We start from the raw sequence: 25,692 nt of genomic DNA on the forward strand, positions 1-25,692 counted from the left end.
TGAGAGGGGACTGGGAGCACTGTGAGGGGGACTGGGAGCACTGGGAGGGACTGGGAGTGCTGGGAGCAGCTATGGGGGGACTGGGAGGAGCCATAAGGGTACTGGGAGCACTGGGAGGGGGACTGGGAGGGGGACTGGGAGGGGCAATGAGGGTACTGGGAGCACTGGGAGGGGGACTGGGAGGGGGACTGGGAGCACTGGGAGCAGCTATGGGGGCACTGGGAGGAGCAATGAGGGTACTGGGAACACTGGGAGCGGGACTGGGAGGACTGGGAGCAGCTATGCGGCGACTGGGAGCAATGGGAGGGGGACTGGGGGCACTGGGAGGGGACTGGGAGCGCTGGGAGGGGGACTGGGAGCGCTGGGCGGGGGACTGGGAGGACTGGGAGGGGCACTGGGAGCACTGGGAGCAGCTATGGGGGGACTGGGAGGAGCAATGAGGGTACTGGGGACAAACTGGGAGGGGACTGGGACGAACTGGGGGGCACTGGGACGAACCGGGGGGCACTGGGAGGGGACTGGGAGGAACTGGGGGGCACTGGGAGGAAGTGGGAGGAGGCTCCCAGTGCTCCCAGTCCCCTCCCAGTGCTACCAGTCCCCCTTCCCAGTGCTCCCCAGTTCATCCCAGTCCCCTCTCAGTGCTCCCAGTTCGTCCCAGACCCCTCCCAGTACTCCCCAGTGCCCTCCCAGTGCCCTCCAGTCCCCTCCCAGTGCCCCCCAGTTCATCCCAGTCCCCTCTCAGTGCTCCCAGTTCGTCCCAGACCCCTCCCAGTACTCCCCAGTGCCCTCCCAGTGCCCTCCAGTTCACTGTTCACTCCAGTCCCCTCCCAGTGCCCCCCAGTTCATCCCAGTCCCCTCCCAGTGCTCCCCAGTCCCCTCCCAGTGCTCCCCAGTGCCCTCCAGTTCACCCCAGTCCCCTCCCAGTGCCCCCCAGTTCATCCCAGTCCCCTCCCAGTGCCCCCCAGTTCATCCCAGCCCCCACCCAGTGCCCCCCAGTTCATCCCAGTCCCCTCCCAGTGCTCCCCAGTTCACCCCAGTGCCCCTCCCAGTGCTCCCCAGTTCGTCCCAGTCCCCTCCCAGTGCCTCCCAATGCCCTCCCAGTGCTCCCCAGTTCACTCCAGTCCCCTCCCAGTGCTCCCCAGTTCATCCCAGTCCCCTCCCAGTGCTCCCCAGTTCACCCCAGTGCCCCTCCCAGTGCTCCCCAGTTCGTCCCAGTCCCCTCCCAGTGCCCTCCAGTTCATCCCAGTGCCCTCCCAGTGCTCCCCAGTCCGTCTCAGTCCCCTCCCAGTTCGTCCCAGTCCCCTCCCAGTGCTCCCCAGTGCCTCCCATTTCACCCCAAACCCCTCCCAGTTCATCCCAGTCCCCCCCCAGTTCGTCCCAGTCCCCTCCCAGTGCCCCCCAGTTCATCCCAGCCCCCACCCAGTGCTCCTCAGTTCATCCCAGTGCCCCCAGTTCGTCCCAGTCCCCTCCCAGTTCGCCCCAGTCCGAAGGGGCACAGGGGTTTTGGCGGGAAAATGAGGGGGTTTGGGGCGCCCCATTCCCTCCCCGCGCTCCCGGTGCCCTCGCGGCCCCTCCCCCGGATGTGACGTCATTGGGGCGGTGACGCGAGCGCCGGAACGGAGTGAGGAGGGGTCAGATGGGGGGCGGGAGAGCCCCTGTGGGGCAGAGGGGGCCCTGTGGGGTCTCTATGGGGTCTCTGTGGGGCAGAGGGGTCTCTATGGGTCCCTGTGGGGTCTCTATGGGGTCTCTATGGGTCTCTATGGGGTCTCTGTGGGTCTCTATGGGTCTCTATGGGGTCTCTATGGGGTCTCTGTGGGGTCTCTATGGGGTCTCTGTGGGTCTCTATGGGGTCTCTATGGGGTCTCTGTGGGGCAGAGGGGTCTCTATGGGGTCTCTATGGGGTCTCTGTGGGTCTCTATGGGTCTCTATGGGGTCTCTATGGGGTCTCTATGGGGTCTCTGTGGGGTCTCTATGGGGTCTCTGTGGGTCTCTATGGGGTCTCTATGGGGTCTCTGTGGGTCTCTATGGGTCTCTGTGGGTCTCTATGGGGTCTCTGTGGGTCTCTGTGGGTCTCTATGGGTCTCTGTGGGTCTCTATGGGGTCTCTATGGGTCTCTATGGGTCTCTGTGGGTCTCTATGGGTCTCTGTGGGTCTCTATGGGGTCTCTGTGGGTCTCTATGGGTCTCTATGGGTCTCTATGGGGTCTCTATGGGTCTCTGTGGGTCTCTATGGGTCTCTGTGGGTCTCTATGGGGTCTCTGTGGGTCTCTATGGGGTCTCTATGGGTCTCTGTGGGTCTCTATGGGTCTCTGTGGGTCTCTATGGGGTCTCTATGGGGTCTCTATGGGGTCTCTGTGGGTCTCTATGGGTCTCTATGGGTCTCTATGGGTCTCTATGGGTCTCTATGGGGTCTCTATGGGGTCTCTGTGGGGTCTCTATGGGGTCTCTATGGGGTCTCTATGGGTCTCTATGGGGTCTCTATGGGTCTCTATGGGTCCCTGTGGGGTCTCTATGGGGTCTCTATGGGTCTCTATGGGGTCTCTGTGGGTCTCTATGGGTCTCTATGGGGTCTCTATGGGGTCTCTGTGGGGTCTCTGTGGGTCTCTATGGGGTCTCTATGGGGTCTCTGTGGGTCTCTGTGGGTCTCTATGGGTCTCTATGGGGTCTCTATGGGGTCTCTGTGGGTCTCTATGGGGTCTCTATGGGGTCTCTGTGGGTCTCTATGGGGTCTCTATGGGTCTCTATGGGTCTCTATGGGGTCTCTGTGGGGTCTCTATGGGGTCTCTGTGGGGTCTCTATGGGTCTCTATGGGTCTCTATGGGGTCTCTATGGGGTCTCTATGGGTCTCTATGGGTCTCTATGGGGTCTCTATGGGTCTCTATGGGGTCTCTGTGGGGTCTCTATGGGTCTCTGTGGGTCTCTATGGGGTCTCTGTGGGTCTCTGTGGGTCTCTGTGGGTCTCTGTGGGTCTCTATGGGGTCTCTATGGGGTCTCTATGGGTCTCTATGGGGTCTCTGTGGGTCTCTATGGGTCTCTATGGGGTCTCTGTGGGGTCTCTGTGGGGTCTCTGTGGGGTCTCTGTGGGTCTCTATGGGGTCTCTATGGGTCTCTATGGGTCTCTATGGGGTCTCTATGGGGTCTCTGTGGGTCTCTATGGGGTCTCTGTGGGTCTCTATGGGGTCTCTATGGGTCTCTGTGGGTCTCTGTGGGTCTCTGTGGGTCTCTATGGGGTCTCTATGGGGTCTCTGTGGGTCTCTGTGGGTCTCTGTGGGGTCTCTATGGGGTCTCTATGGGGTCTCTGTGGGTCTCTGTGGGTCTCTATGGGGTCTCTATGGGGTCTCTATGGGGTCTCTGTGGGTCTCTATGGGGTCTCTGTGGGTCTCTGTGGGTCTCTGTGGGTCTCTGTGGGTCTCTATGGGGTCTCTATGGGGTCTCTGTGGGTCTCTGTGGGGTCTCTATGGGGTCTCTATGGGGTCTCTATGGGGTCTCTGTGGGTCTCTATGGGGTCTCTGTGGGTCTCTGTGGGTCTCTGTGGGTCTCTGTGGGTCTCTATGGGGTCTCTATGGGGTCTCTATGGGTCTCTATGGGGTCTCTGTGGGTCTCTATGGGTCTCTATGGGGTCTCTGTGGGGTCTCTGTGGGGTCTCTGTGGGGTCTCTGTGGGTCTCTATGGGGTCTCTATGGGTCTCTATGGGTCTCTATGGGGTCTCTGTGGGTCTCTATGGGGTCTCTGTGGGTCTCTATGGGGTCTCTATGGGTCTCTGTGGGTCTCTGTGGGTCTCTGTGGGTCTCTATGGGGTCTCTATGGGGTCTCTGTGGGTCTCTGTGGGTCTCTGTGGGGTCTCTATGGGGTCTCTATGGGGTCTCTGTGGGTCTCTGTGGGTCTCTATGGGTCCCTATGGGGTCTCTGTGGGTCTCTGTGGGTCTCTGTGGGTCTCTGTGGGTCTCTATGGGTCTCTGTGGGTCTCTATGAGTCTCTATGGGTCTCTATGGGTCAAAGGGGTCCCTATGGGGTCTCTATGGGTCTCTGTGAGTCCCTATGGGTCGGGGGGGGGTCTCTGCAGGGTCCCCTGTGGGGCAGAGGGTCCTTATAGGGTCGCTATGGGGCAGGGAGGGGTCGCCTATGGGTAAGGGGGGGGTCCCTATGGGTCTGGGGGTCTCTGTGGGTCCCTATGGGTCTGGGGGGTCCCTATGGAGTTGCTATGGGTCTGGGGCGGTGCCTGTGGGTCAGGGGGTCCCTGTGGGTCTGGGGGATCCTATATGGGTCGGGGGCATTGCTATGGGTGGGGGGAGGTGGGTTCCTATGGGTCTCTTTATGGGTCTCTGTGGGTTATGGGTCTCTATGGGGATTCTGTGGGTCCCTATGGGTCCGTATAGGTCTGTGTGGTCCCCATGGTTTTCTATGGGGTCCCTATGGGGTCCCTATGGGTCTCTATGGGTCCCTATGGGTCCCTATGGGTCCCTATGGGTCCCTGTGGGGTCTCTGTGGGGTCTCTGTGGGTCTCTATGGGTCTCTATGGGTCTCTGTGGTCCTCATGGTTTTCTATGGGGTCCCTATGGGTCTCTCTATGGGTCTCTATGGGTCTCTGTGGGTCCCTATGGGTCGGGGGGGATCTCTATGGGGTCTCTATGGGGTCTCTATGGGGTCTCTATGGGGTCTCTATGGGGTCTCTATGGGGTCTCTATGGGTCTCTGTGGGTCTCTGTGGGTCTTTATGGTTCCCTGTGAGTCTCTATGATTCTCTATGACTCTTTATGGTCCCCTATGACTCTCTATGACTCTCTATGGTTCTCTATGGGTCTCTATGGTTCCCTATGACTCTCTATGGTCCCCTATGACTCTCTATGACTCTCTATGGTTCCCTATGGGTCTCTATGGTTCCCTATGACTCTCTATGGTCACCTATGACTCTCTATGACTCTCTATGGTTCCCTATGACTCTCTATGATTCTCTATGACTCCCTATGGTTCCCTATGGTTCCCTATGGTTCCCTATGGGTCTCTATGGTTCCCTATGGGTCCCTATGGTCCCCTATGGTTCCCTATGGGTCTCTATGGTTCCCTATGGGTCCCTATGGTTCCCTATGGTTCCCTATGGGTCCCTATGGGTCTCTATGGTTCCCTATGGGTCTCTCCTCTACAGGTGATGGCGGCCGTGGGCCCAATTGCCCTCCGAGGGCTCCTGGTTGCCCCCCGAGGCCCTTTAGTGGCCCACCGGGGGCTCCACAGTTGCCCGCGGACCTTCGCCGGCCACAACCGTTGGTCCAAAGTCCGCAACGTGAAGGGTCCTCGGGACGCCGCCCGTGGCCACCGCTTCCAGCGCTTGGCGGCCATGTTGCGCCTCGCCGCCCGCGGTACGGCCACAGGGCTACCGGGAGGGGGGGGGCAGTAGCCACGGGGCTACCGGGATGGGAGGAGGCACCGGAGTGCAAAGATCTCTTGGGGTTCCTCAGGAGCTCTTGAGGTTCTCCACCATCTCCTGAGGTTTAAGGAGCCCTTGAGGTCCTTCAGAAGGTCTTGAGGTCCTATCAGGAGCTCTTGAGGTCCTATCAGGAGCTCTTGAGGTCCTTCAGGATCTCTTGAGGTCCTTCAGGATCTCTTGAGGTCCCTCAGGATCTCTTGAGGTCCTTCAGGAGCTCTTGAGGTCCTTCAGGAGCTCTTGAGGTCCTATCAGGAGCTCTTGAGGTCCCTCAGGAGCTCTTGAGGTCCTTCAGAAGCTCTTGAGGTTCTCCACGATCTCCTGAGGTTTAAGGAGCTCTTGAGGTTCTCAAGACCTTCTGAGGTTCCTGAGGATCTCTTGAGGTCCTTCAGGAGCTCTTGAGGTCCTTCAGGATCTTCTGAGGTTCCTCAGGAGCTCTTGAGGTCCTTCAGGATCTTCTGAGGTTCCTCATTATCTCTTGAGGTCCTTCAGGAGCTCTTGAGGTCCTTCAGGAGCTCCTGAGGTCCTTCAGGATCTCTTCAGGAGCTCTTGAGGTCCTTCAGGAGCTCTTGAGGTCCTTCAGAAGCTCTTGAGGTCCTTCAGGAGCTCTTGAGGTCCTTCAGGAGCTCCTGAGGTCCTTCAGGATCTCTTCAGGAGCTCTTGAGGTCCTTCAGGAGCTCTTGAGGTCCTTCAGAAGCTCTTGAGGTCCTTCAGGATCTCTTCAGGTTTCTCAGGAGCTCTTGGGGTTCCTCAGGATCGTTTGAGGTTCTCCAACATCTCCTGAGTTTTAAGGATCTCTTGAGGTTCTCAAGATCTTCTGGGGTCCTTCAGGAGCTCTTGAGGTCCTTCAGGAGCTCTTGAGGTTCTCCAAGATCTTCTGAGGTTTGAGGATGTCTTGAGGTCCTCAAGATCCTTTGAGGCTCTCAAAGACCCTTTGAGGCTCTCAAAGACCCTTTGAGGTTCTGAAAATCCTTTGATGGTCTCAAAGACCCTTTGAAGGTCTCAAAGATCCTTTGAGGTTCTGAAGATCCTTTGAGGTTCTGAAGATCCTTTGAAGGTCTCAAACATCCTTTGAGGCTCTCAAAGACCCTTTGAAGGTCTCAAAGATCCTTTGAGGTTCTGAAGATCCTTTGAGGCTCTCAAAGACCCTTTGAGGTTCTGAAGATCCTTTGAAGATCTCAAAGACCCTTTGATGTTCTCAATGACCCTTTGAAGTTCTGAAGATCCTTTGAAGGTCTCAAAGACCCTTTGAGGCTTTGAAGATCCTTTGAGGCTCTGAAGATCCTTTGATGTTCTCAAAGACCCTTTGATGGTCTCAAAGACCCTTTGATGGTCTCAAAGACCCTTTGAAGGTCTCAAAGACCCTTTGAAGGTCTCAAAGATCCTTTGAAGGTCTCAAAGACCCTTTGAAGGTCTCAAAGACCCTTTGAAGGTCTCAAAGACCCTTTGAAGGTCTCAAAGACCCTTTGAAGGTCTCAAAGACCCTTTGAGGTTCTGAAGATCCTCTGAAGGTCTCAATGACCCTTTGAGGTTCTGAAGATCCTTTGAGGTTCTGAAGACCCTTTGATGTTCTCAAAGACCCTTTGAGGTTCTGAAGATCCTTTGAGGCTCTGAAGACCCTCTGAAGGTCTCAAAGATCCTTTGAGGTTCTGAAGACCCTTTGAGGTTCTGAAGATCCTTTGAAGGTCTCAAAGACCCTTTGAGGTTCTGAAGATCCTTTGAGGTTCTGAAGATCCTTTGAAGGTCTCAAAGACCCTTTGAGGTTCTGAAGATCCTTTGAAGGTCTCAAAGACCCTTTGAGGTTCTGAAGATCCTTTGAGGTTTTGAAGATCCTTTGAAGGTCTCAAAGACCCTTTGAGGTTCTGAAGATCCTCTGAAGGTCTCAAAGGCCCTTTGAGGCTCTGAAGATCCTTTGAGGCTCTCAAAGACCCTTTGAGGTTCTGAAGACCCTTTGAGGTTCTGAAGATCCTTTGAGGTTCTCGAAGACCCTTTGAGGTTCTGAAGACCCTCTGAAGGTCTCAAAGGCCCTTTGAGGCTCTGAAGATCCTTTGAGGCTCTCAAAGACCCTTTGAGGCTCTGAAGACCCTTTGATGTTCTCAAAGACCCTTTGAGGTTCTGAAGATCCTTTGAAGGTCTCAAAGACCCTTTGAGGCTCTGAAGATCCTTTGAAGGTCTCAATGACCCTTTGAGGCTCTGAAGATCCTTTGAAGGTCTCAATGATCCTTTGAGGCTCTGAAGATCCTTTGAGGCTCTCAAAGATCCTTTGAGGTTCTGAAGACCCTTTGAAGGTCTCAAAGATCCTTTGAGGTTCTTAAAGACCCTTTGAGGCTCTGAAGATCCTTTGAGGGTCTCAAAGATCCTTTGAGGCTCTGAAGACCCTTTGAAGGTCTCAAAGACCCTTTGATGGTCTCAGTGATCCTTTGAGGCTCTCAAAGACCCTTTGAGGTTCTCCAAAATCTCTTCAGGTTCTCAAAGATCCTTTGAAGGTCTCAAAGACCCTTTGAGGCTCTGAAGACCCTTTGAGGCTTTGAAGATCCTTTGAAGATCTCAAAGATCCTTTGAGGCTCTGAAGACCCTTTGAGGCTCTGAAGACCCTTTGAGGTTTTCAAAGGTCCTTTGAGGCTCTCAAAGACCCTTTGAAGGTCTCAAAGATCCTTTGAAGTTCTTAAGATCCTTTGAGGTTCTGAAGACCCTTTGAGATTCTGAAGACCCTTTGATGGTCTCAAAGACCCTTTGATGGTCTCAAAGACCCTTTGATGGTCTCAAAGACCTTTTGAGGCTCTGAAGATCCTTTGAAGGTCTCAAAGACCCTTTGAGGTTATCAAAGACCCTTTGATGTTCTCAAAGACCCTTTGAGATTCTGAAGATCTTTTGAGGTTCTGAAGACCCTTTGAAGGTCTCAAAGATCCTTTGAGGTTCTTAAAGACCCTTTGAGGCTCTCAAAGATCCTTTGAGGCTCTGAAGACCCTTTGAAGGTCTCAAAGACCCTTTGAGGCTCTGAAGACCCTTTGAAGGTCTCAGAGACCCTTTGAGGTTCTGAAGACCCTTTGAGGTTCTGAAGATCCTTTGAGGTTCTCAAAGACCCTTTGAGGTTCTCAAAGACCCTTTGAGGTTCTCAAAGACCCTTTGAGGTTCTGAAGATCCTTTGAGGTTCTGAAGACCCTTTGAAGGTCTCAAAGACCCTTTGAGGCTCTGAAGATCCTTTGAAGGTCTCAATGACCCTTTGAGGCTCTGAAGATCCTTTGAAGGTCTCAATGACCCTTTGAGGCTCTGAAGATCCTTTGAGGCTCTCAAAGACCCTTTGAAGTTCTGAAGATCCTTTGAAGGTCTCAAAGACCCTTTGAGGTTCTGAAGATCCTTTGATGTTCTCAAAGACCCTTTGAAGGTCTCAAAGACCCTTTGAAGGTCTCAAAGACCCTTTGATGTTCTCAAAGACCCTTTGAGGTTCTGAAGATCCTTTGAGGTTTTCAAAGATCCTTTGAGGCTCTCAGAGACCCTTTGAAGGTCTCAAAGATCTTTTGAAGTTCTTAAGATCCTTTGAGGCTCTGAAGATCCTTTGAAGGTCTCAAAGACCCTTTGATGTTCTCAAAGACCCTTTGAGGCTCTGAAGATCCTTTGAAGGTCTCAAAGATCCTTTGAAGGTCTCAAAGACCCTTTGAAGGTCTCAAAGATCCTTTGAAGGTCTCAAAGACCCTTTGAAGGTCTCAAAGACCCTTTGAGGTTCTGAAGATCCTCTGAAGGTCTCAATGACCCTTTGAGGTTCTGAAGATCCTTTGAGGTTCTGAAGACCCTTTGATGTTCTCAAAGACCCTTTGAGGTTCTGAAGATCCTTTGAGGCTCTGAAGACCCTCTGAAGGTCTCAAAGGCCCTTTGAGGTTCTGAAGATCCTTTGAAGGTCTCAAAGACCCTTTGAGGCTCTGAAGATCCTCTGAAGGTCTCAAAGACCCTTTGAGGTTCTGAAGACCCTTTGAGGCTCTGAAGATCCTTTGAAGGTCTCAAAGACCCTTTGAGGTTCTGAAGATCCTTTGAGGTTCTCAAAGACCCTTTGAGGTTCTGAAGATCCTTTGAAGGTCTCAGAGACCCTTTGAGGTTCTGAAGATCCTTTGAAGGTCTCAAAGACCCTTTGAGGCTCTGAAGATCCTTTGAAGGTCTCAATGACCCTTTGAGGCTCTGAAGATCCTTTGAAGGTCTCAATGACCCTTTGAGGCTCTGAAGATCCTTTGAGGCTCTCAAAGATCCTTTGAGGTTCTGAAGACCCTTTGAGGCTCTCAAAGACCCTTTGATGTTCTCAAAGACCCTTTGAGATTCTGAAGATCTTTTGAGGTTCTGAAGACCCTTTGAAGGTCTCAAAGATCCTTTGAGGTTCTTAAAGACCCTTTGAGGCTCTGAAGATCCTTTGAGGGTCTCAAAGATCCTTTGAGGCTCTGAAGACCCTTTGAAGGTCTCAAAGACCCTTTGAAGGTCTCAAAGACCCTTTGAAGGTCTCAAAGACCCTTTGATGGTCTCAGTGATCCTTTGAGGCTCTCAAAGACCCTTTGAGGTTCTCCAAAATCTCTTCAGGTTCTCAAAGATCCTTTGAAGGTCTCAAAGACCCTTTGAGGCTCTGAAGACCCTTTGAGGCTTTGAAGATCCTTTGAAGATCTCAAAGATCCTTTGAGGCTCTGAAGACCCTTTGAGGTTTTCAAAGGTCCTTTGAGGCTCTCAAAGACCCTTTGAAGGTCTCAAAGATCCTTTGAAGTTCTTAAGATCCTTTGAGGTTCTGAAGATCCTTTGAAGGTCTCAAAGACCCTTTGAGGCTCTGAAGATCCTTTGAAGGTCTCAAAGACCCTTTGAGGCTCTGAAGATCCTTTGAAGGTCTCAAAGACCCTTTGAGGCTCTGAAGACCCTTTGAAGGTCTCAAAGATCCTTTGAAGGTCTCAAAGACCCTTTGAGGTTCTGAAGATCCTTTGATGTTCTCAAAGACCCTTTGAGGTTCTGAAGATCCTTTGAAGATCTCAAAGATCCTTTGAAGGTCTCAAAGACCCTTTGAGGCTCTCAAAGACCCTTTGAGGCTCTGAAGATCCTTTGAAGGTCTCAAAGACCCTTTGAGGTTCTTCAGAAGCTCTTGAGGTTCTCAAAGACCCTTTGAGGTTCTGAAGATCTTTTGAGGTTCTGAAGACCCTTTGAAGGTCTCAAAGATCCTTTGAAGGTCTCAAAGACCCTTTGAGGTTCTGAAGACCCTTTGAGGTTCTGAAGACCCTTTGAGGTTCTGAAGACCCTCTGAAGGTCTCAAAGGCCCTTTGAAGCTCTCCCACCTCTTGACCTCCTCCAGGACCTCCTGACGTTCCTCAGGACCCCCTCAGCTCCTCTCTTTCCCCCCCAGAAGGAGGCCCCGACCCCTCCCTCAACGCCGCGTTGGCCAACGTGATGGCGCAGTGCCGCTCTTCCAACATGCCCAAAGCCACCATGGCCGCCGCCATTGGCCCCGCGGTGCGTTTCCACCCCTTCTCCTCCCCTCTCTTTCCGGAACGTTCTTTCTTTCCTCTCATTTTTTCCCCCCCTCCCTTTTCCAGCACCGTTCGACGCCGGAACTGCGCTTTCTCCTGGAAGTTCGTGGTCCTTCCGGAACCGCCATCGTTGTGGATGTCCTCACGGACAACGCCCGACGGACTCACCACGACCTTCGCCTCCTCCTCTCCCGTTATGGGTTCGTAAGGAAAAAAAAACCCTCGGGAATGACAAACACCGGGAATGGGGACCTTTCGCGGATACCCTTTGAACGGTGGTGGATCTTCAGAGCGACGTTGGCCGAAGGCGTCAAACACGGCTTTGAGGAGCGCGGAGTCATCGCCGTGGACGCGAAGGACCTCCGGGGACGGGCGGTGACCATGGAGGCGGCGCTGGAGGCGGCGCTCGAGGCCGGAGCTCACGATGTCCTCCAGGACGAGCACTGCGTGAAGGTCCGGGACCTCCTCTGACCTCATTTTGACCCCCTCTGACCCATTGTTGACCTCCTCAGACCCCTCTGTGACCCTCTCTGACCCATTTTTGACCACCTCTGTCCCCATTTTGACCCCCTCTGACCCCTCAGACCCCTCTGTGATCTCCTCAGACCCCTCTTTGACCTCCTCTGACCCCTCTTTGACCTCCTCTGACCCCTCCGTGACCCCTCTGTGACCACTCTTTGACCCCTCTGACCCCTCTTTGACCCCTCAGACCCCTCTTTGACCCCTCCAACACCTCTTTGACCCCTTTTGACCCCTCTTTAACTCCTCTTTGACCCCCTCTGACCCCTCTTTGACCCCCTCTGACCCCGTTTTGACCTCCTCTGACCCCTCTGAGACCCCCTCTGACCCATTGTTGACCTCCTCAGACCCCTCTGTGACCCCTCTGTGACCCCTTTTAACCCCTCTTTAACCCTTCTGACCCCTCTTTGACCCCTCAGACCCTTCTGTGACCCCTCTGTAACCCCTCTGACCTCTCTGTGACCCTTCTTTGACCCCTCTGTGACCCTTTCTGACCCCTCTGTGACCCTCCTTGACCTCCTTCGACCCCTCTTTGACCCCTCCAACACCTCTTTGACCCCTTTTGACCCCTCTTTAACCCCTCTTTGACCCCTTCTGACCCCTCTTTGACCTCCTCTGACCCCTCTGAGACCCCTCAGACCCCTCAGTGATCTCCTCAGACCCCTCTTTGACCCTTCTGACCCCTCCCCGACCCCTCTTTGACCCCTCTGACCCATTTTTTACCTTCTCCGACCCCTTTTTGACCTCCTCAGACCCCTCTTTGACCCCTCTGACCTCTCTGTGACTCTTCTTTGACCCCTCTGTGACCTCCTCAGACCCCTCTGTGACCCTCCTTGATCTCCTTCGACCTCTCTTTGACCCTTCCAACCTCTCTTTGACCCCTCTGACCCCTCTGTGACCCCTATTTAACCCCCTCTGACCCTTCAGACCCCTCTGTGACCCCTTCAGACCCCTCTGTGACCCCTTCAGACCCCTCTGTGACCCCTCTTTGACCCCTCTGACCCCTCTGTGACCCCATTTAACCCCCTCTGACCCTTCTTTACCCCTCTGTGACCCCTTCAGACCCCTCTGTGACCCCTCTTTGACCCCTCTGACCTCTCTGTGACCCCTCTTTGACCTCCTCCGACCCCTCTGTGACCCCTCTGACCCTTCTGTGACCCCTCTTTGACCCCTCTGTGACCCCTTTTTAACCCCTCTTTGACCCCTCCGACCCCTCTATGATCCCCTCTGACCCCTCTGTGACCCTCCTGACCCCTCTTTGACGCCTCTGTGAGCCCTCAGACCCCTTTGACCCCTGTGACCCCTCTTCGACCTCTCTTTGACCCCCTCTGACCCCTCTTTGATCCCTCTGACCTCTCTGTGACCCCTCTTTGACCTCCTCTGACCCTTCTGTCACCCTTCTGTGACCCCTCTGTGACCCCTTTTAACCCCTCTATGATCCCCTCTGACCCCTCTATGATCCCCTCTGACCCCTCTATGATCTCCTCTGACCCCTCTGTGACCCTCCTGACCCCTCTTTGACCTCTGTGACCCCTCTTCGACCTCTCTTTGACCCCCTCTGACCCCTCTTTGACCCCTTCTGACCTCTCTGTGATCCCTCTGTGCCCCCTTTTAACCCCTCTCTGACCCCTTTTAACCCCTCTCTGACCCCTTTTAACCCCTCTCTGACCCCTTTTAACCCCTTTGACCCTTCTGACCCCTTTTAACCCCTGTTTGACCCCTTTTAACCCCTCTCTGACCCCTCTGTGACCCCTTTCCTCCCTCCCCTCCGCAGTTCCTCTGCTCTCCGTCGGCTCTCCAGGACGTTCGGAACCTTCTGGAAGCTTTGGGCCTTCGTCCCCTTTCGGCCACCGTCGAACTCTTCCCTCGGAATGTGGTGAACGTTCCGGAAGAGACTCAAAACGCCGCTCAGCGCCTCCTTCGGGCCCTCAGCGACCACCCGGACGTCCTCCATGTTTACCACAACCTCCAATAGGGACCTCCGGACCCACAACTTGGGGGGCACACGGCCCCCATATTGCCATTAATACAACAGAGGCGCTGTGGGTCTCTATGGGCCTCTATGGGCCTCTATGGGTCTCTGTGGGTCTCTGTGGGTCTCTGTGGGTCTCTGTGGGGTCTCTGTGGGGTCTCTATGGGGTCTCTATGGGTCTCTATGGGTCTCTATGGGGTCTCTGTGGGTCTCTGTGGGGTCTCTATGGGTCTCTGTGGGTCTCTATGGGGTCTCTATGGGGTCTCTATGGGTCTCTATGGGGTCTCTATGGGGCTCTATGGGTCTCTATGGGTCTCTATGGGGTCTCTATGGGGTCTCTGTGGGTCTCTATGGGGTCTCTGAGGGTCTCTATGGGGTCTCTATGGGTCTCTGTGGGTCTCTATGGGTCTCTATGGGGTCTCTATGGGGTCTCTATGGGGTCTCTATGGGTCTCTATGGGGTCTCTATGGGGTCTCTATGGGGTCTCTGTGGGTCTCTATGGGGTCTCTATGGGGTCTCTATGGGTCTCTATGGGTCTCTATGGGGTCTCTATGGGGTCTCTGTGGGTCTCTATGGGGTCTCTATGGGTCTCTATGGGGTCTCTGTGGGTCTCTATGGGGTCTCTATGGGGTCTCTATGGGGTCTCTATGGGGTCTCTGTGGGTCTCTATGGGGTCTCTGTGGGTCTCTATGGGGTCTCTGTGGGTCTCTGTGGGTCTCTATGGGTCTCTATGGGTCTCTGTGGGTCTCTATGGGGTCTCTATGGGTCTCTATGGGGTCTCTATGGGGTCTCTATGGGGTCTCTGTGGGTCTCTATGGGGTCTCTGTGGGTCTCTATGGGGTCTCTGTGGGTCTCTGTGGGTCTCTGTGGGTCTCTATGGGGTCTCTATGGGTCTCTATGGGTCTCTATGGGTCTCTATGGGTCTCTATGGGTCTCTATGGGGTCTCTGTGGGTCTCTATGGGGTCTCTGTGGGTCTCTGTGGGTCTCTATGGGTCTCTGTGGGGTCTCTATGGGTCTCTATGGGGTCTCTATGGGGTCTCTATGGGGTCTCTATGGGTCTCTATGGGTCTCTATGGGGTCTCTATGGGTCTCTATGGGGTCTCTATGGGGTCTCTGTGGGTCTCTATGGGGTCTCTATGGGGTCTCTATGGGGTCTCTATGGGTCTCTATGGGGTCTCTATGGGGTCTCTATGGGGTCTCTATGGGTCTCTATGGGGTCTCTATGGGGTCTCTGTGGGGTCTCTGTGGGGTCTCTATGGGTCTCTATGGGGTCTCTATGGGTCTCTATGGGGTCTCTATGGGTCTCTATGGGGTCTCTATGGGTCTCTATGGGGTCTCTATGGGGTCTCTATGGGTCTCTATGGGGTCTCTATGGGTCTCTATGGGTCTCTATGGGGTCTCTATGGGTCTCTATGGGTCTCTATGGGGTCTCTATGGGGTCTCTATGGGTCTCTATGGGGTCTCTGTGGGGTCTCTGTGGGGTCTCTGTGGGGTCTCTATGGGTCTCTATGGGGTCTCTATGGGTCTCTATGGGGTCTCTATGGGGTCTCTATGGGTCTCTATGGGGTCTCTATGGGGTCTCTATGGGTCTCTATGGGTCTCTATGGGGTCTCTATGGGGCCTCTATGGGTCTCTATGGGGTCTCTGTGGGTCTCTGTGGGTCTCTGTGGGTCGCTATGGGTCGCTATGGGTCTCTATGGGGTCTCTATGGGTCTCTGTGGGTCTCTGTGGGTCTCTGTGGGTCTCTGTGGGTCTCTATGGGGTCTCTATGGGTCTCTATGGGTCTCTGTGGGTCTCTATGGGTCTCTATGGGTCTCTATGGGGTCTCTATGGGGTCTCTATGGGTCTCTATGGGGTCTCTATGGGGTCTCTGTGGGGTCTCTGTGGGGTCTCTATGGGTCTCTATGGGGTCTCTATGGGTCTCTATGGGGTCTCTATGGGGTCTCTATGGGTCTCTATGGGGTCTCTATGGGTCTCTATGGGGTCTCTATGGGGTCTCTATGGGTCTCTATGGGGTCTCTATGGGTCTCTATGGGTCTCTATGGGGTCTCTATGGGTCTCTATGGGTCTCTATGGGGTCTCTATGGGGTCTCTATGGGTCTCTATGGGGTCTCTATGGGTCTCTATGGGGTCTCTATGGGGTCTCTATGGGGTCTCTATGGGGTCTCTATGGGGTCTCTATGGGTCTCTATGGGGTCTCTATGGGTCTCTATGGGTCTCTATGGGGTCTCTATGGGTCTCTATGGGTCTCTATGGGGTCTCTATGGGGTCTCTATGGGTCTCTATGGGGTCTCTATGGGGTCTCTATGGGTCTCTATGGGTCTCTATGGGGCCTCTATGGGGCCTCTATGGGTCTCTATGGGGTCTCTGTGGGTCTCTGTGGGTCTCTGTGGGTCGCTATGGGTCGCTATGGGTCTCTATGGGGTCTCTATGGGTCTCTGTGGGTCTCTGTGGGTCTCTGTGGGTCTCTGTGGGTCTCTATGGGGTCTCTATGGGGTCTCTATGGGTCTCTATGGGTCTCTGTGGGTCTCTGTGGGTCTATATGGGTCTCTGTGGGTCTCTGTGGGTCTCTATGGGGTCTCTATGGGGTCTCTATGGGTCTCTATGGGTCTCTATGGGGTCTCTGTGGGTCTCTATGGGTCTCTGTGGGTCTCTATGGGGTCTCTATGGGGTCCCTTTGGGTCTCTATGGGTCTCTATGGGTCTCTGTGGGTCCCTATGGGTCCCTATGGGTCAATCTGTGGGTCACACCCCCTTCTGCCCCCCAAGTTCCTCTCCCCACACACACACAGTTGAGTTTCTCATCACCTTTATTGTTGTACGATGGGGATCTATGGGGCCGGAATTTATGGGGCGGAGGAATCTATGGGGCCGCAATCTATGGGTCGGGGGGGGATCTATGGGTCGGGGGGGGATCTATGGGGCGCAATCCGTGGGTCAGTCAGTAGTTGGAGCCGCGCTCCTGTTGCCGATAACCGCCGCGGCGCAGATATCCGCCATCGCCTTTGCGGTACCCATCCTTCTGATCTGTGGGGCAGAGATGGGGGTCAGGAGCCGTGGGGAGAGACCGGGTGGGGCACAGGGGGGCGGAGACGCTATGGGGCAGAAGGAAAGGAGGGAGACGTGGGGCAGGAGGTGGAACTATGGGATGTGGGGAAGCGATGGGGCAGGAGAAGGGGTGGTTATGGGGCAGGGGGTGATCTATGGGGTCTCTATGGGTCTCTATGGGGTCTCTATGGGTCTCTATGGGGTCTCTATGGGGTCTCTGTGGGTCTCTATGGGTCTCTGTGGGTCTCTATGGGTCGCTATGGGTCTCTATGGGTCTCTGTGGGTCTCTGTGGGGTCTCTGTGGGTCTCTATGGGTCTCTGTGAGTCTCTATGGGGTCTCTATGGGTCTCTATGGGTCTCTGTGGATCTCTGTGGGTCTCTGTGGGTCTCTGTGGGTCTCTATGGGTCTCTATGGGTCTCTATGGGGTCTCTATGGGTCTCTGTGGGTCTCTGTGGGTCTCTATGGGTCTCTATGGGGTCTCTATGGGGTCCCTATGGGTCTCTATGGGTCTCTATGGGGTCTCTGTGGGTCTCTATGGGTCTCTATGGGTCTCTATGGGTCTCTGTGAGTCTCTATGGGGTCTCTGTGGTTCTCCATGGGTCTCTGTGGGTCTCTATGGGTCTCTGTGGGTCTCTGTGGGTCTCTGTGGGTCTCTATGGGGTCTCTATGGGTCTCTATGGGTCTCTATGGGGTCTCTATGGGTCTCTGTGGGTCTCTATGGGGCCTCTGTGGGACCTCTGTGGGTCTCTATGGAGTCTCTATGGGTCTCTATGGGGTCTCTGTGGGTCTCTATGGGGTCTCTATGGGGTCTCTATGGGTCACTATGGGGCTGCCCCACATCCCATTAGTGCCGAATAAGGAGGAGAAGGAGAGGAGGACCAAAGGCAGCTCTGGGGGTGCTGTGGGTCGGGCGGTTTGGGGCGGCTTTGGGCCGCTATGGGGCAGCTGTGGGGCCGCTATGGGGCAGGTGTGGGGCAGCCGTGGGTCTGACCTCGGAAGTACCCCCCGTAGGATCCCTGTTTGTGGTCGAAGACGCGTTCGTTGTTCTCCACGAGACCGCTGAGCTTCTCGGCCAACTGCAGCGCCAAATTCTGCTGCGCCGTCGGCTCCGTCCGATGCATCATCACCGTCTGCGTGGGCTGATCCAGGGAGGCCTGGGGGGACCATAGAGTGAGCCCGAGCTGCCCAGAGCGACCAGAGAGAGGCACCGAGACCATAGAGACACAGAGACCAGAGAGAGGCACCGAGACCATAGAGACCAGAGAGAGGCACAGAGACCATAGAGAGGCACAGAGACCAGAGAGACAAACAGAGACCCCATAGAGACGCAGAGAGACCATAGAGAGAGACCATAGAGAGGCAAAGAGACCATAGGGACACACTGAGACCCCACAGAGACCCCACAGAGACCCCACAGAGACCCCACAGAGACCCCATAGAGACCCACAGAGACCCCATAGTGACCCCACAGAGACCCATAGAGACCCCATAGAGACCCATAGAGACCCCATAGAGACCCATAGAGACCCCATAGAGACCCCATAGAGACCCCATAGAGACCCATAGAGACCCACAGAGACCCACAGAGACCCACAGAGACCCATAGAGACCCCATAGAGACCCATAGAGACCCCATAGAGACCCCATAGAGACCCCATAGAGACCCATAGAGACCCCACAGAGACCCACAGAGACCCCATAGAGACCCCATAGAGACCCATAGAGACCCATAGAGACCCATAGAGACCCATAGAGACCCCATAGAGACCCACAGAGACCCCATAGAGACCCATAGAGACCCATAGAGACCCCACAGAGACCCATAGAGACCCATAGAGACCCCACAGAGACCCCACAGAGACCCCACAGAGACCCCACAGAGACCCCATAGAGACCCCATAGAGACCCACAGAGACCCCATAGAGACCCCATAGAGACCCACAGAGACCCCATAGAGACCCATAGAGACCCACAGAGACCCCATAGAGACCCATAGAGACCCCACAGAGACCCCATAGAGACCCATAGAGACCCATAGAGACCCACAGAGACCCCATAGAGACCCATAGAGACCCATAGAGACCCCACAGAGACCCATAGAGACCCATAGAGACCCATAGAGACCCACAGAGACCCCATAGAGACCCCATAGAGACCCACAGAGACCCATAGAGACCCCATAGAGACCCACAGAGACCCCATAGAGACCCACAGAGACCCCACAGAGACCCCATAGAGACCCCATAGAGACCCACAGAGACCCATAGAGACCCACAGAGACCCCATAGAGACCCACAGAGACCCCATAGAGACCCATAGAGACCCCATAGAGACCCACAGAGACCCCATAGAGACCCATAGAGACCCATAGAGACCCCATAGAGACCCACAGAGACCCCATAGAGACCCACAGAGACCCCACAGAGACCCCACAGAGACCCCATAGAGACCCCATAGAGACCCATAGAGACCCATAGAGCCCCATAGAGACCCATAGAGCCCCATAGAGCCCCATAGAGACCCCATAGAGACCCATAGAGACCCCATAGAGCCCCATAGAGACCCATAGAGTCCCATAGAGACCCCATAGAGACCCATAGAGACCCATAGAGCCCCATAGAGACCCCATAGAGACCCATAGAGACCCATAGAGACCCACAGAGACCCATAGAGACCCCATAGAGACCCATAGAGACCCACAGAGACCCATAGAGACCCCATAGCGCCCCACAGCGCCCCATAGCGCACCATCAGCTCTTCGTTGATGATCATTTTGCTGATCACACTGTGCACCGTCGGCAAATCGAGTTCGAACATCTCCGCCAGGACGGCCATGCTGTGGGGCAGAGCGCGCTATGGGGCACGGGGGGCGCTATGGGGCACGGGGGGGGCCGCTATGGGGCACGGGGGGGGCGCTATGGGGCACGGGGGGGCGATATGAGGCACGGGGGGGGCGCTATGGGGCAGAGGGACTCCGCTATGGGGCAGGGTGGGCACTATGGGGCACGGGGAGCTCTCTATGGGGCACGGGGACTCTGCTATGGGGCAGAGGATCCCCACTATGGGGCAGAGGGACTCCGCTATGGGGCAGAGGGATTCGATATGGGGCACGGGGGGCGCTATGGGGCACGGGGGGGGCGCTATGGGGCATGGGGGGGCGCTATGGGGCATGGGGGGGCGATATGGGGCAGAGGGACTGCGCTATGGGGCAGAGGGACTCCACCTATGGGGCAGAGGGTCCCCACTATGGGTCCCACCCCCCATCTATGGGGCACAGGGACTCTGCTATGGGGCAGAGGGACTCAATATGGGGCAGACGACTCCGCTATGGGGCAGAGGGACCGCTATAGGGCACAGAGACTCCCTCTATGGGGCACAGGGACTCTGCTATGGGGCAGAGGGACTCCACTATGGGGCACAGGGACTGCTATGGGGCTGGGCGGTCGCTATGGGGCAGACGGTCCCCGCTATGGGGCAGAGGGTCCCCGCTATGGGGCAGAGGGTCCCTGCTATGGGGCAGAGGTCCTCGCTATGGGGCAGAGGGTCCCCTCTATGGGGCAGAGGTCCCCGCTATGGGGCAGAGGTCCCCGCTATGGGTCCCACCCCCCATCTATGGGGCAGAGGGACTCCATCTATGGGGCAGAGGGACTCACTATGGGGCAGAGGAACTCCATCTATGGAACAGAGGGCGTTGCTATGGGGCAGAGGTCCCCGCTATGGGGCAGAGGGTCCCCGCTATGGGGCAGAGGTCCCCGCTATGGGGCAGAGGTCCCCGCTATGGGTCCCACCCCCCATCTATGGGGCAGAGGGTCCCCGCTATGGGGCAGAGGGTCTCCGCTATGGGGCAGAGGGTCCCCGCTATGGGTCCGGACGGGCGCTATGGGGCAGAGGTCCCCGCTATGGGGCAGAGGGTCCCCGCTATGGGTCCGGGCGGTCGCTATGGGGCAGAGGATCCCCGCTATGGGGCAGAGGGTCTCTGCTATGGGGCAGAGGGTCCCCGCTATGGGGCAGAGGGTCCCCACTATGGGGCAGAGGATCCCCGCTATGGGGCAGAGGATCCCCGCTATGGGGCAGAGGGTCCCCGCTATGGGTCCGGACGGTCGCTATGGGGCAGAGGGTCCCCACTATGGGGCAGAGGTCCCCGCTATGGGGCAGAGGGTCCCCGCTATGGGTCCGGACGGTCGCTATGGGGCAGAGGGTCCCCGCTATGGGTCCGGGCGGTCGCTATGGGGCAGAGGATCCCCGCTATGGGGCAGAGGGTCTCCGCTATGGGGAAGAGGGTCCCCGCTATGGGGCAGAGGGTCCCCACTATGGGGCAGAGGATCCCCGCTATGGGGCAGAGGATCCCCGCTATGGGGCAGAGGGTCCCCGCTATGGGTCCGGACGGTCGCTATGGGGCAGAGGTCCCCGCTATGGGGCAGAGGGTCCCCACTATGGGGCAGAGGGTCCCCGCTATGGGTCCGGACGGTTGCTATGGGGCAGAGGTCCCCACTATGGGGCAGAGGGTCCCCGCTATGGGGCAGAGGGTCCCCGCTATGGGTCCGGGCGGTCGCTATGGGGCAGAGGGTCCCCGCTATGGGGCAGAGGGTCCCCGCTATGGGGCAGAGGGTCCCCGCTATGGGTCCGGGCGGTCGCTATGGGGCAGAGGGTCCCCGCTATGGGGCAGAGGATCCCCGCTATGGGGCAGAGGGTCCCCGCTATGGGTCCGGACGCTCGCTATGGGGCAGAGGTCCCCGCTATGGGGCAGCGGCCGCACCTGATGGAGTCGTAGACGCTGCTGTAGGTGAAGAGATACGTTCGGAGCGACTCCTCCTGAATCTTCCTGGGGGGGAGAAAAGGGGGCAGAGTCACCGCCTCCCGCCCCATAGCGCCCCACAGCCCTCCCCCTGCCCCATAGCTGCCCCACAGCGCCCCACAGCGCCCCACAACCGCCCCATAGATCAACGATGAAGACCAAACCATGAGTTGAAGACCAAGAGAAGAGCTGGAGATGATGTTCTCCTCCCGCCCCACGGCTCCTCTGCCCCATAGCTGCCCCATAGCGCCCCATAGCAATCCCTCTGCCCCATAGCTGCCCCATAGCTGCCCCACATCCATCCCACAGCGCCCCATAGATCAACGATGAAGACCAAACCATGAGTTGAAGACCAAGAGAAGAGCTGGAGATGATGTTCTCCTCCCGCCCCACGGCTCCTCTGCCCCACAGCTGCCCCATAGCGCCCCACAGCGCCCCCTCTGCCCCATAACTACCTCACGGCTGCCCCACAGCGCCCCACAACCGCCCCATAGATCAACGATGAAGACCAAACCATGAGATGAAGACCAGGAGAAGAGCTGGAGATGAGGTTCTCCTCCTGCCCCACAGCTCCTCTGCCCCATAGCTGCCCCATAGCGCCCCATAGCGATCCCTCTGCCCCATAGCTGCCCCATAGCGCCCCATATTGACCCCTCTGCCCCATAACTACCTCACGGCTGCCCCACATCCACCCCACAGCGCCCCATAGATCAACGATGAAGACCCAAAGAAGAGATGAAGACCAAACCATGAGATGAAGACCAAGAGAAGAGCTGGAGATGAGGTTCTCCTCCCGCCCCACGGCTCCTCTGCCCCATAGCTGCCCCACAGCTGCCCCATAGCCGCCCCATAGCGCCCCCCGGACCTGACGAGCATAGCGCGGACTTTGTTGGCCTCCGGGAAGAGGTCCCAGACTTTGCCGTTCATCTTCTCGTTGACCACGAAGCGGTGGCAGCTCTTCCAATCCCCGGTCTTCATGGCCTTGGAAGCGGCCACCACGTGTTCCCGCATGGACTCGGGGGGCCCTGGGGGGGGGGAGAGGTGTGGGGCGCGATGTGGGGCAGAGCCTCCAACTTAGGGGGCAGAAAGGACCCAACGCTGGGGGGCAAACGGGGACCTTCTGGAGGTCCTGAGGGAACCTCAACGTTGGGTTCTTTGTGGGTTCCTCCTTCCGGGGATGAAATCTATGGGGCAGAGATCTATGGGGCACAAATCTATGGGTCAGAGGCCTCTATGGGGCACAAATCTATGGGGCAGAGGCCTCTATGGGGCAGAAAAACGGCCTTTGAAGGTCCCTATTGAGGTTCTCGTGGTCCTGAGGGAACCTCAACGTTGGGTTCTTTGTGGGTTTCTCCTTCCTGGGATGAAATCTATGGGGCAGAGATCTATGGGGCACAAATCTATGGGGCAGAGGCCTCTATGGGGCACAAATCTATGGGGCAGAGGCCTCTATGGGGCAGAAAAACGGCCTTTGAAGGTCCCTATTGAGGTTCTCATGATGTTGATGGAACCCATCATTGGGTTCTTCATGGGTTCCTCCTTCCAGGGATGAAATCTATGGGTCGGAGCGCTATGGGGGAGGAATCTATGGGGCAGAACCCTCTATGGGGCAGAAAAGAGGAGGAAAAACGGCCTTTGAAGGTCCCTATTGAGGTTCTCGTGGTCGTGAGGGAACCTCAACGTTGGGTTCTTTGGGGGTTTCTCCTTCCGGGGATGAAATCTATGGGGCAGAGATCTATGGGGCACAAATCTATGGGGCAGAAGGCTCTATGGGGCACAAATCTATGGGTCAGAGACCTCTATGGGGCAGAAAAACGGCCTTTGAAGGTCCCTATTGAGGTTCTCGTGGTCCTGAGGGAACCTCAACGTTGGGTTCTTTGGGGGTTTTTCCTTCCGGGGATGAAATCTATGGGGCAGAGATCTATGGGGCAGAGATCTGTGGGTCAGAAGCCTCTATGGGGCACAAATCTATGGGTCAGAGGCCTCTATGGGGCAGAAAAATGGCCTTTGAAGGTCCCTATTGAGGTTCTCGAGGTCCTGAGGGAACCTCAACGTTGGGTTCTTCAGGGGTTTCTCCTTCCGGGGATGAAATCTATGGGGCAGAGGCCTCTATGGGGCACAAATATATGGGGCAGAGGCCTCTATGGGGCAGAAAAACGGCCTCTGAAGGTCCCTATTGAGGTTCTCATGATCTTGATGGAACCCATCATTGGGTTCCTCATGGGTTCCTCCTTCAGGGGATGAAATCTATGGGTCAGAAGCCTCTATGGGGCACAAATCTATGGGTCAGAGGCCTCTATGGGGCAGAAAAGAGGAGGAAAAATGGCCTTTGAAGGTCCCTATTGAGGTTCTCATGATGTTGATGGAACCCATCATTGGGTTCCTCGTGGGTTCCTCCTCCCGGGGATGAAATCTATGGGGCAGAGCGCTATGGGGCACAAATCTATGGGTCAGAAGGGTGTGAGGAAGAGGTCTATGGGTCAGGAAGGCCTCTATGGGGCAGAAAAGAGGAGGAAAAACGGCCTCTGAAGGTCCCTATTGAGGTTCTCATGATCTTGATGGAACCCATCATTGGGTTCTTCGCGGGTTCCTCCTTCCAGGGATGAAATCTATGGGTCGGAGCGCTATGGGGGAGGAATCTATGGGGCAGAACCCTCTATGGGGCAGAAAAGAGGAGGAAAAACGGCCTTTGAAGGTCCCTATTGAGGTTCTCGTGGTCCTGAGGGAACCTCAACGTTGGGTTCTTTGGGGGTTCCTCCTTCCGGGGATGAAATCTATGGGGCAGAGATCTATGGGGCAGAGATCCATGGGGCAGAGGCCTCTATGGGGCACAAATCTATGGGTCAGAGGCCTCTATGGGGCAGAAAAATGGCGTTTGAAGGTCCCTATTGAGGTTCTCGTGGTCCTGAGGGAACCTCAACGTTGGGTTCTTCATGGGTTCCTCCTTCCGGGGATGAAATCTATGGGTCGGAGCGCTATGGGGGAGGAATCTATGGGGCAGAAGGGTGTGATGGGGCAGAAAAGAGGAGGAAAAATGGCCTTTGAAGGTCCCTATTGAGGTTCTCGTGGTCTTGAGAGAACCTCAACGTTGGGTTCTTTGGGGGTTCCTCCTCCCGGGGATGAAATCTATGGGTCGGAGCGCTACGGGGGAGGAATCTATGGGGCAGAAGGCTGTGATGGGGCAGAATAGAGGAGAAAAAACGGCCTTTAAAGGTCCCTATTGAGGTTCTTGAGATCTTGATGGAACCCATCATTGGGTTCCTCATGGGTTCCTCCTTCCTGGGATGAAATCTATGGGTCGGAGCGCTATGGGGAAGGAATCTATGGGGCAGAAGGGTGTGATGGGGCAGAAAAGAGGAGGAAAAACGGCCTCTGAAGGTCCCTATTGAGGTTCTCGAGATCTTGATGGAACCCATCATTGGGTTCTTCATGGGTTCCTCCTCCCTGGGATGAAATCTATGGGTCGGAGCGCTATGGGGGAGGAATCTATGGGGCAGAAGGGTCTGATGGGGCAGAAAAGAGGAGGAAAAACGGCCTTTAAAGGTCCCTATTGAGGTTCTCATGATGTTGATGGAACCCATCCTTGGGTTCTTCATGGGTTCCTCCTTCCTGGGATGAAATCTATGGGTCGGAGCGCTATGGGGCACAAATCTATGGGGCAGAACCCTCTATAGGGCAGAAATGAAGAGGATTAACGGCCTTTAAAGGTCCCTATTGAGGTTCTCATGATCTTGATGGAACCCATCATTGGGTTCCTCATGGGTTCCTCCTTCCGGGGATGAAATCTATGGGTCGGAGCGCTACGGGGGAGGACGCTATGGGTCAGAAGGGTGTGCTGAGGAGGTCCATGGGTGAGGGAGGTCTCACCGAGCAGCGGTTGTCTCTCCCCGACGCGCAGTTGGTGGTGGAACTGTTTGCTGATCATCCGTCGTCGGGCGTCGAACTCGTGGGCGGCCATGTAGGGGATCTCCAGCAACATGGCCGCCACCAGGTAGACGCACTCGAGGAGCTCGAGGTTGACGTGCATGTGGAAGGGCACCTGGCGGCGCTTCTCCACCTTCTCCTGCTCGGGGTTACGTTCTTGGAGGCTTCGGAGGAGAAGACCTTGGCCCAAAAGTTCCTTCGCTCTTCCCGAGGATTGAATGTCCAAAAGGGCGTTGTGGGCGTCTTTGATGAGACCTTCGCGGAAGGCGCAGATCCCCAATTGGACCATCGTGCGGTTGTAGAGGATCTGCGGGGGGAGAGGAGGACACCGTGGGGGGAGGAGAAGAACCCATGGAGATGGGAGGAGGAACCCAACGGAGGGGGTGGAGGAGGTGAGGAACCCAATGGAGATGGAGAAAGGACCCAATGGAGGTGAGAAGAACCCAATGGAGAAGATGGAGGAGGTGAGGAACCCAATGGAGATGGAGAAAGGACCCAATGGAGGTGAGAAGAACCCAATGGAGAAGATG

The 25,692-nt window shown here is 56.0% G+C and overlaps 2 protein-coding genes across 5 annotated transcripts in view; one reads left to right on the forward strand and one right to left on the reverse strand.

The window, feature by feature from the left end:
* Window positions 1-1,483: 1,483 nt before the first annotated feature.
* On the forward strand, window positions 1,484-13,462 carry LOC128850096 (translational activator of cytochrome c oxidase 1). Of its 4 annotated transcripts, none has more exons than XM_054053065.1 (6): window positions 1,484-1,621; window positions 5,142-5,352; window positions 10,729-10,886; window positions 10,970-11,103; window positions 11,194-11,356; window positions 13,197-13,462. In XM_054053065.1, exons 2-6 carry the CDS (start codon window positions 5,145-5,147, stop codon window positions 13,395-13,397), a joined length of 864 nt encoding a protein of 287 aa, XP_053909040.1. In that variant the 5' UTR covers window positions 1,484-1,621; window positions 5,142-5,144; the 3' UTR covers window positions 13,398-13,462. The 4 variants fall into 4 exon arrangements, with proteins under 4 accessions (XP_053909040.1, XP_053909042.1, XP_053909043.1 ...); XM_054053067.1 differs by having other exon boundaries at window positions 10,780-10,886; XM_054053068.1 differs by having other exon boundaries at window positions 10,783-10,886.
* Window positions 13,463-16,253: 2,791 nt separating this feature from the next.
* The window catches only part of LOC128850098 (eukaryotic translation initiation factor 3 subunit C-like), a 46,322-nt gene continuing 36,883 nt past the window's right edge, over window positions 16,254-25,692 (reverse strand). The window contains exons 16-21 of the mRNA XM_054053070.1: window positions 25,106-25,469; window positions 22,104-22,263; window positions 21,200-21,265; window positions 19,192-19,279; window positions 17,435-17,597; window positions 16,254-16,421 (exon numbers count right to left, since the gene is read on the reverse strand). Of these exons, the coding sequence (XP_053909045.1) occupies window positions 16,336-16,421; window positions 17,435-17,597; window positions 19,192-19,279; window positions 21,200-21,265; window positions 22,104-22,263; window positions 25,106-25,469 (927 nt within the window). The 3' untranslated portion in view covers window positions 16,254-16,335. The remainder of the gene's footprint in view (window positions 16,422-17,434; window positions 17,598-19,191; window positions 19,280-21,199; window positions 21,266-22,103; window positions 22,264-25,105; window positions 25,470-25,692) is intronic.

The sequence above is a fragment of the Cuculus canorus genome, chromosome 38 (genome assembly GCF_017976375.1).
Source record: "Cuculus canorus isolate bCucCan1 chromosome 38, bCucCan1.pri, whole genome shotgun sequence".
Taxonomy (NCBI): domain Eukaryota; kingdom Metazoa; phylum Chordata; class Aves; order Cuculiformes; family Cuculidae; genus Cuculus; species Cuculus canorus.

Coding starts and splice junctions, on each gene's coding strand:
- LOC128850096 (XM_054053065.1), top strand. CDS start 5,145: ATGGCGGCCGTGGGCCCAATTGCCCTCCGAGGGCTCCTGGTTGCCCCC. Junction 5,353..10,728: donor GTTGCGCCTCGCCGCCCGCG/GTACGGCCACAG, acceptor GACCTCCTCCAG/GACCTCCTGACGTTCCTCAG. Junction 11,104..11,193: donor CTCCTCCTCTCCCGTTATGG/GTTCGTAAGGAA, acceptor GTGGATCTTCAG/AGCGACGTTGGCCGAAGGCG.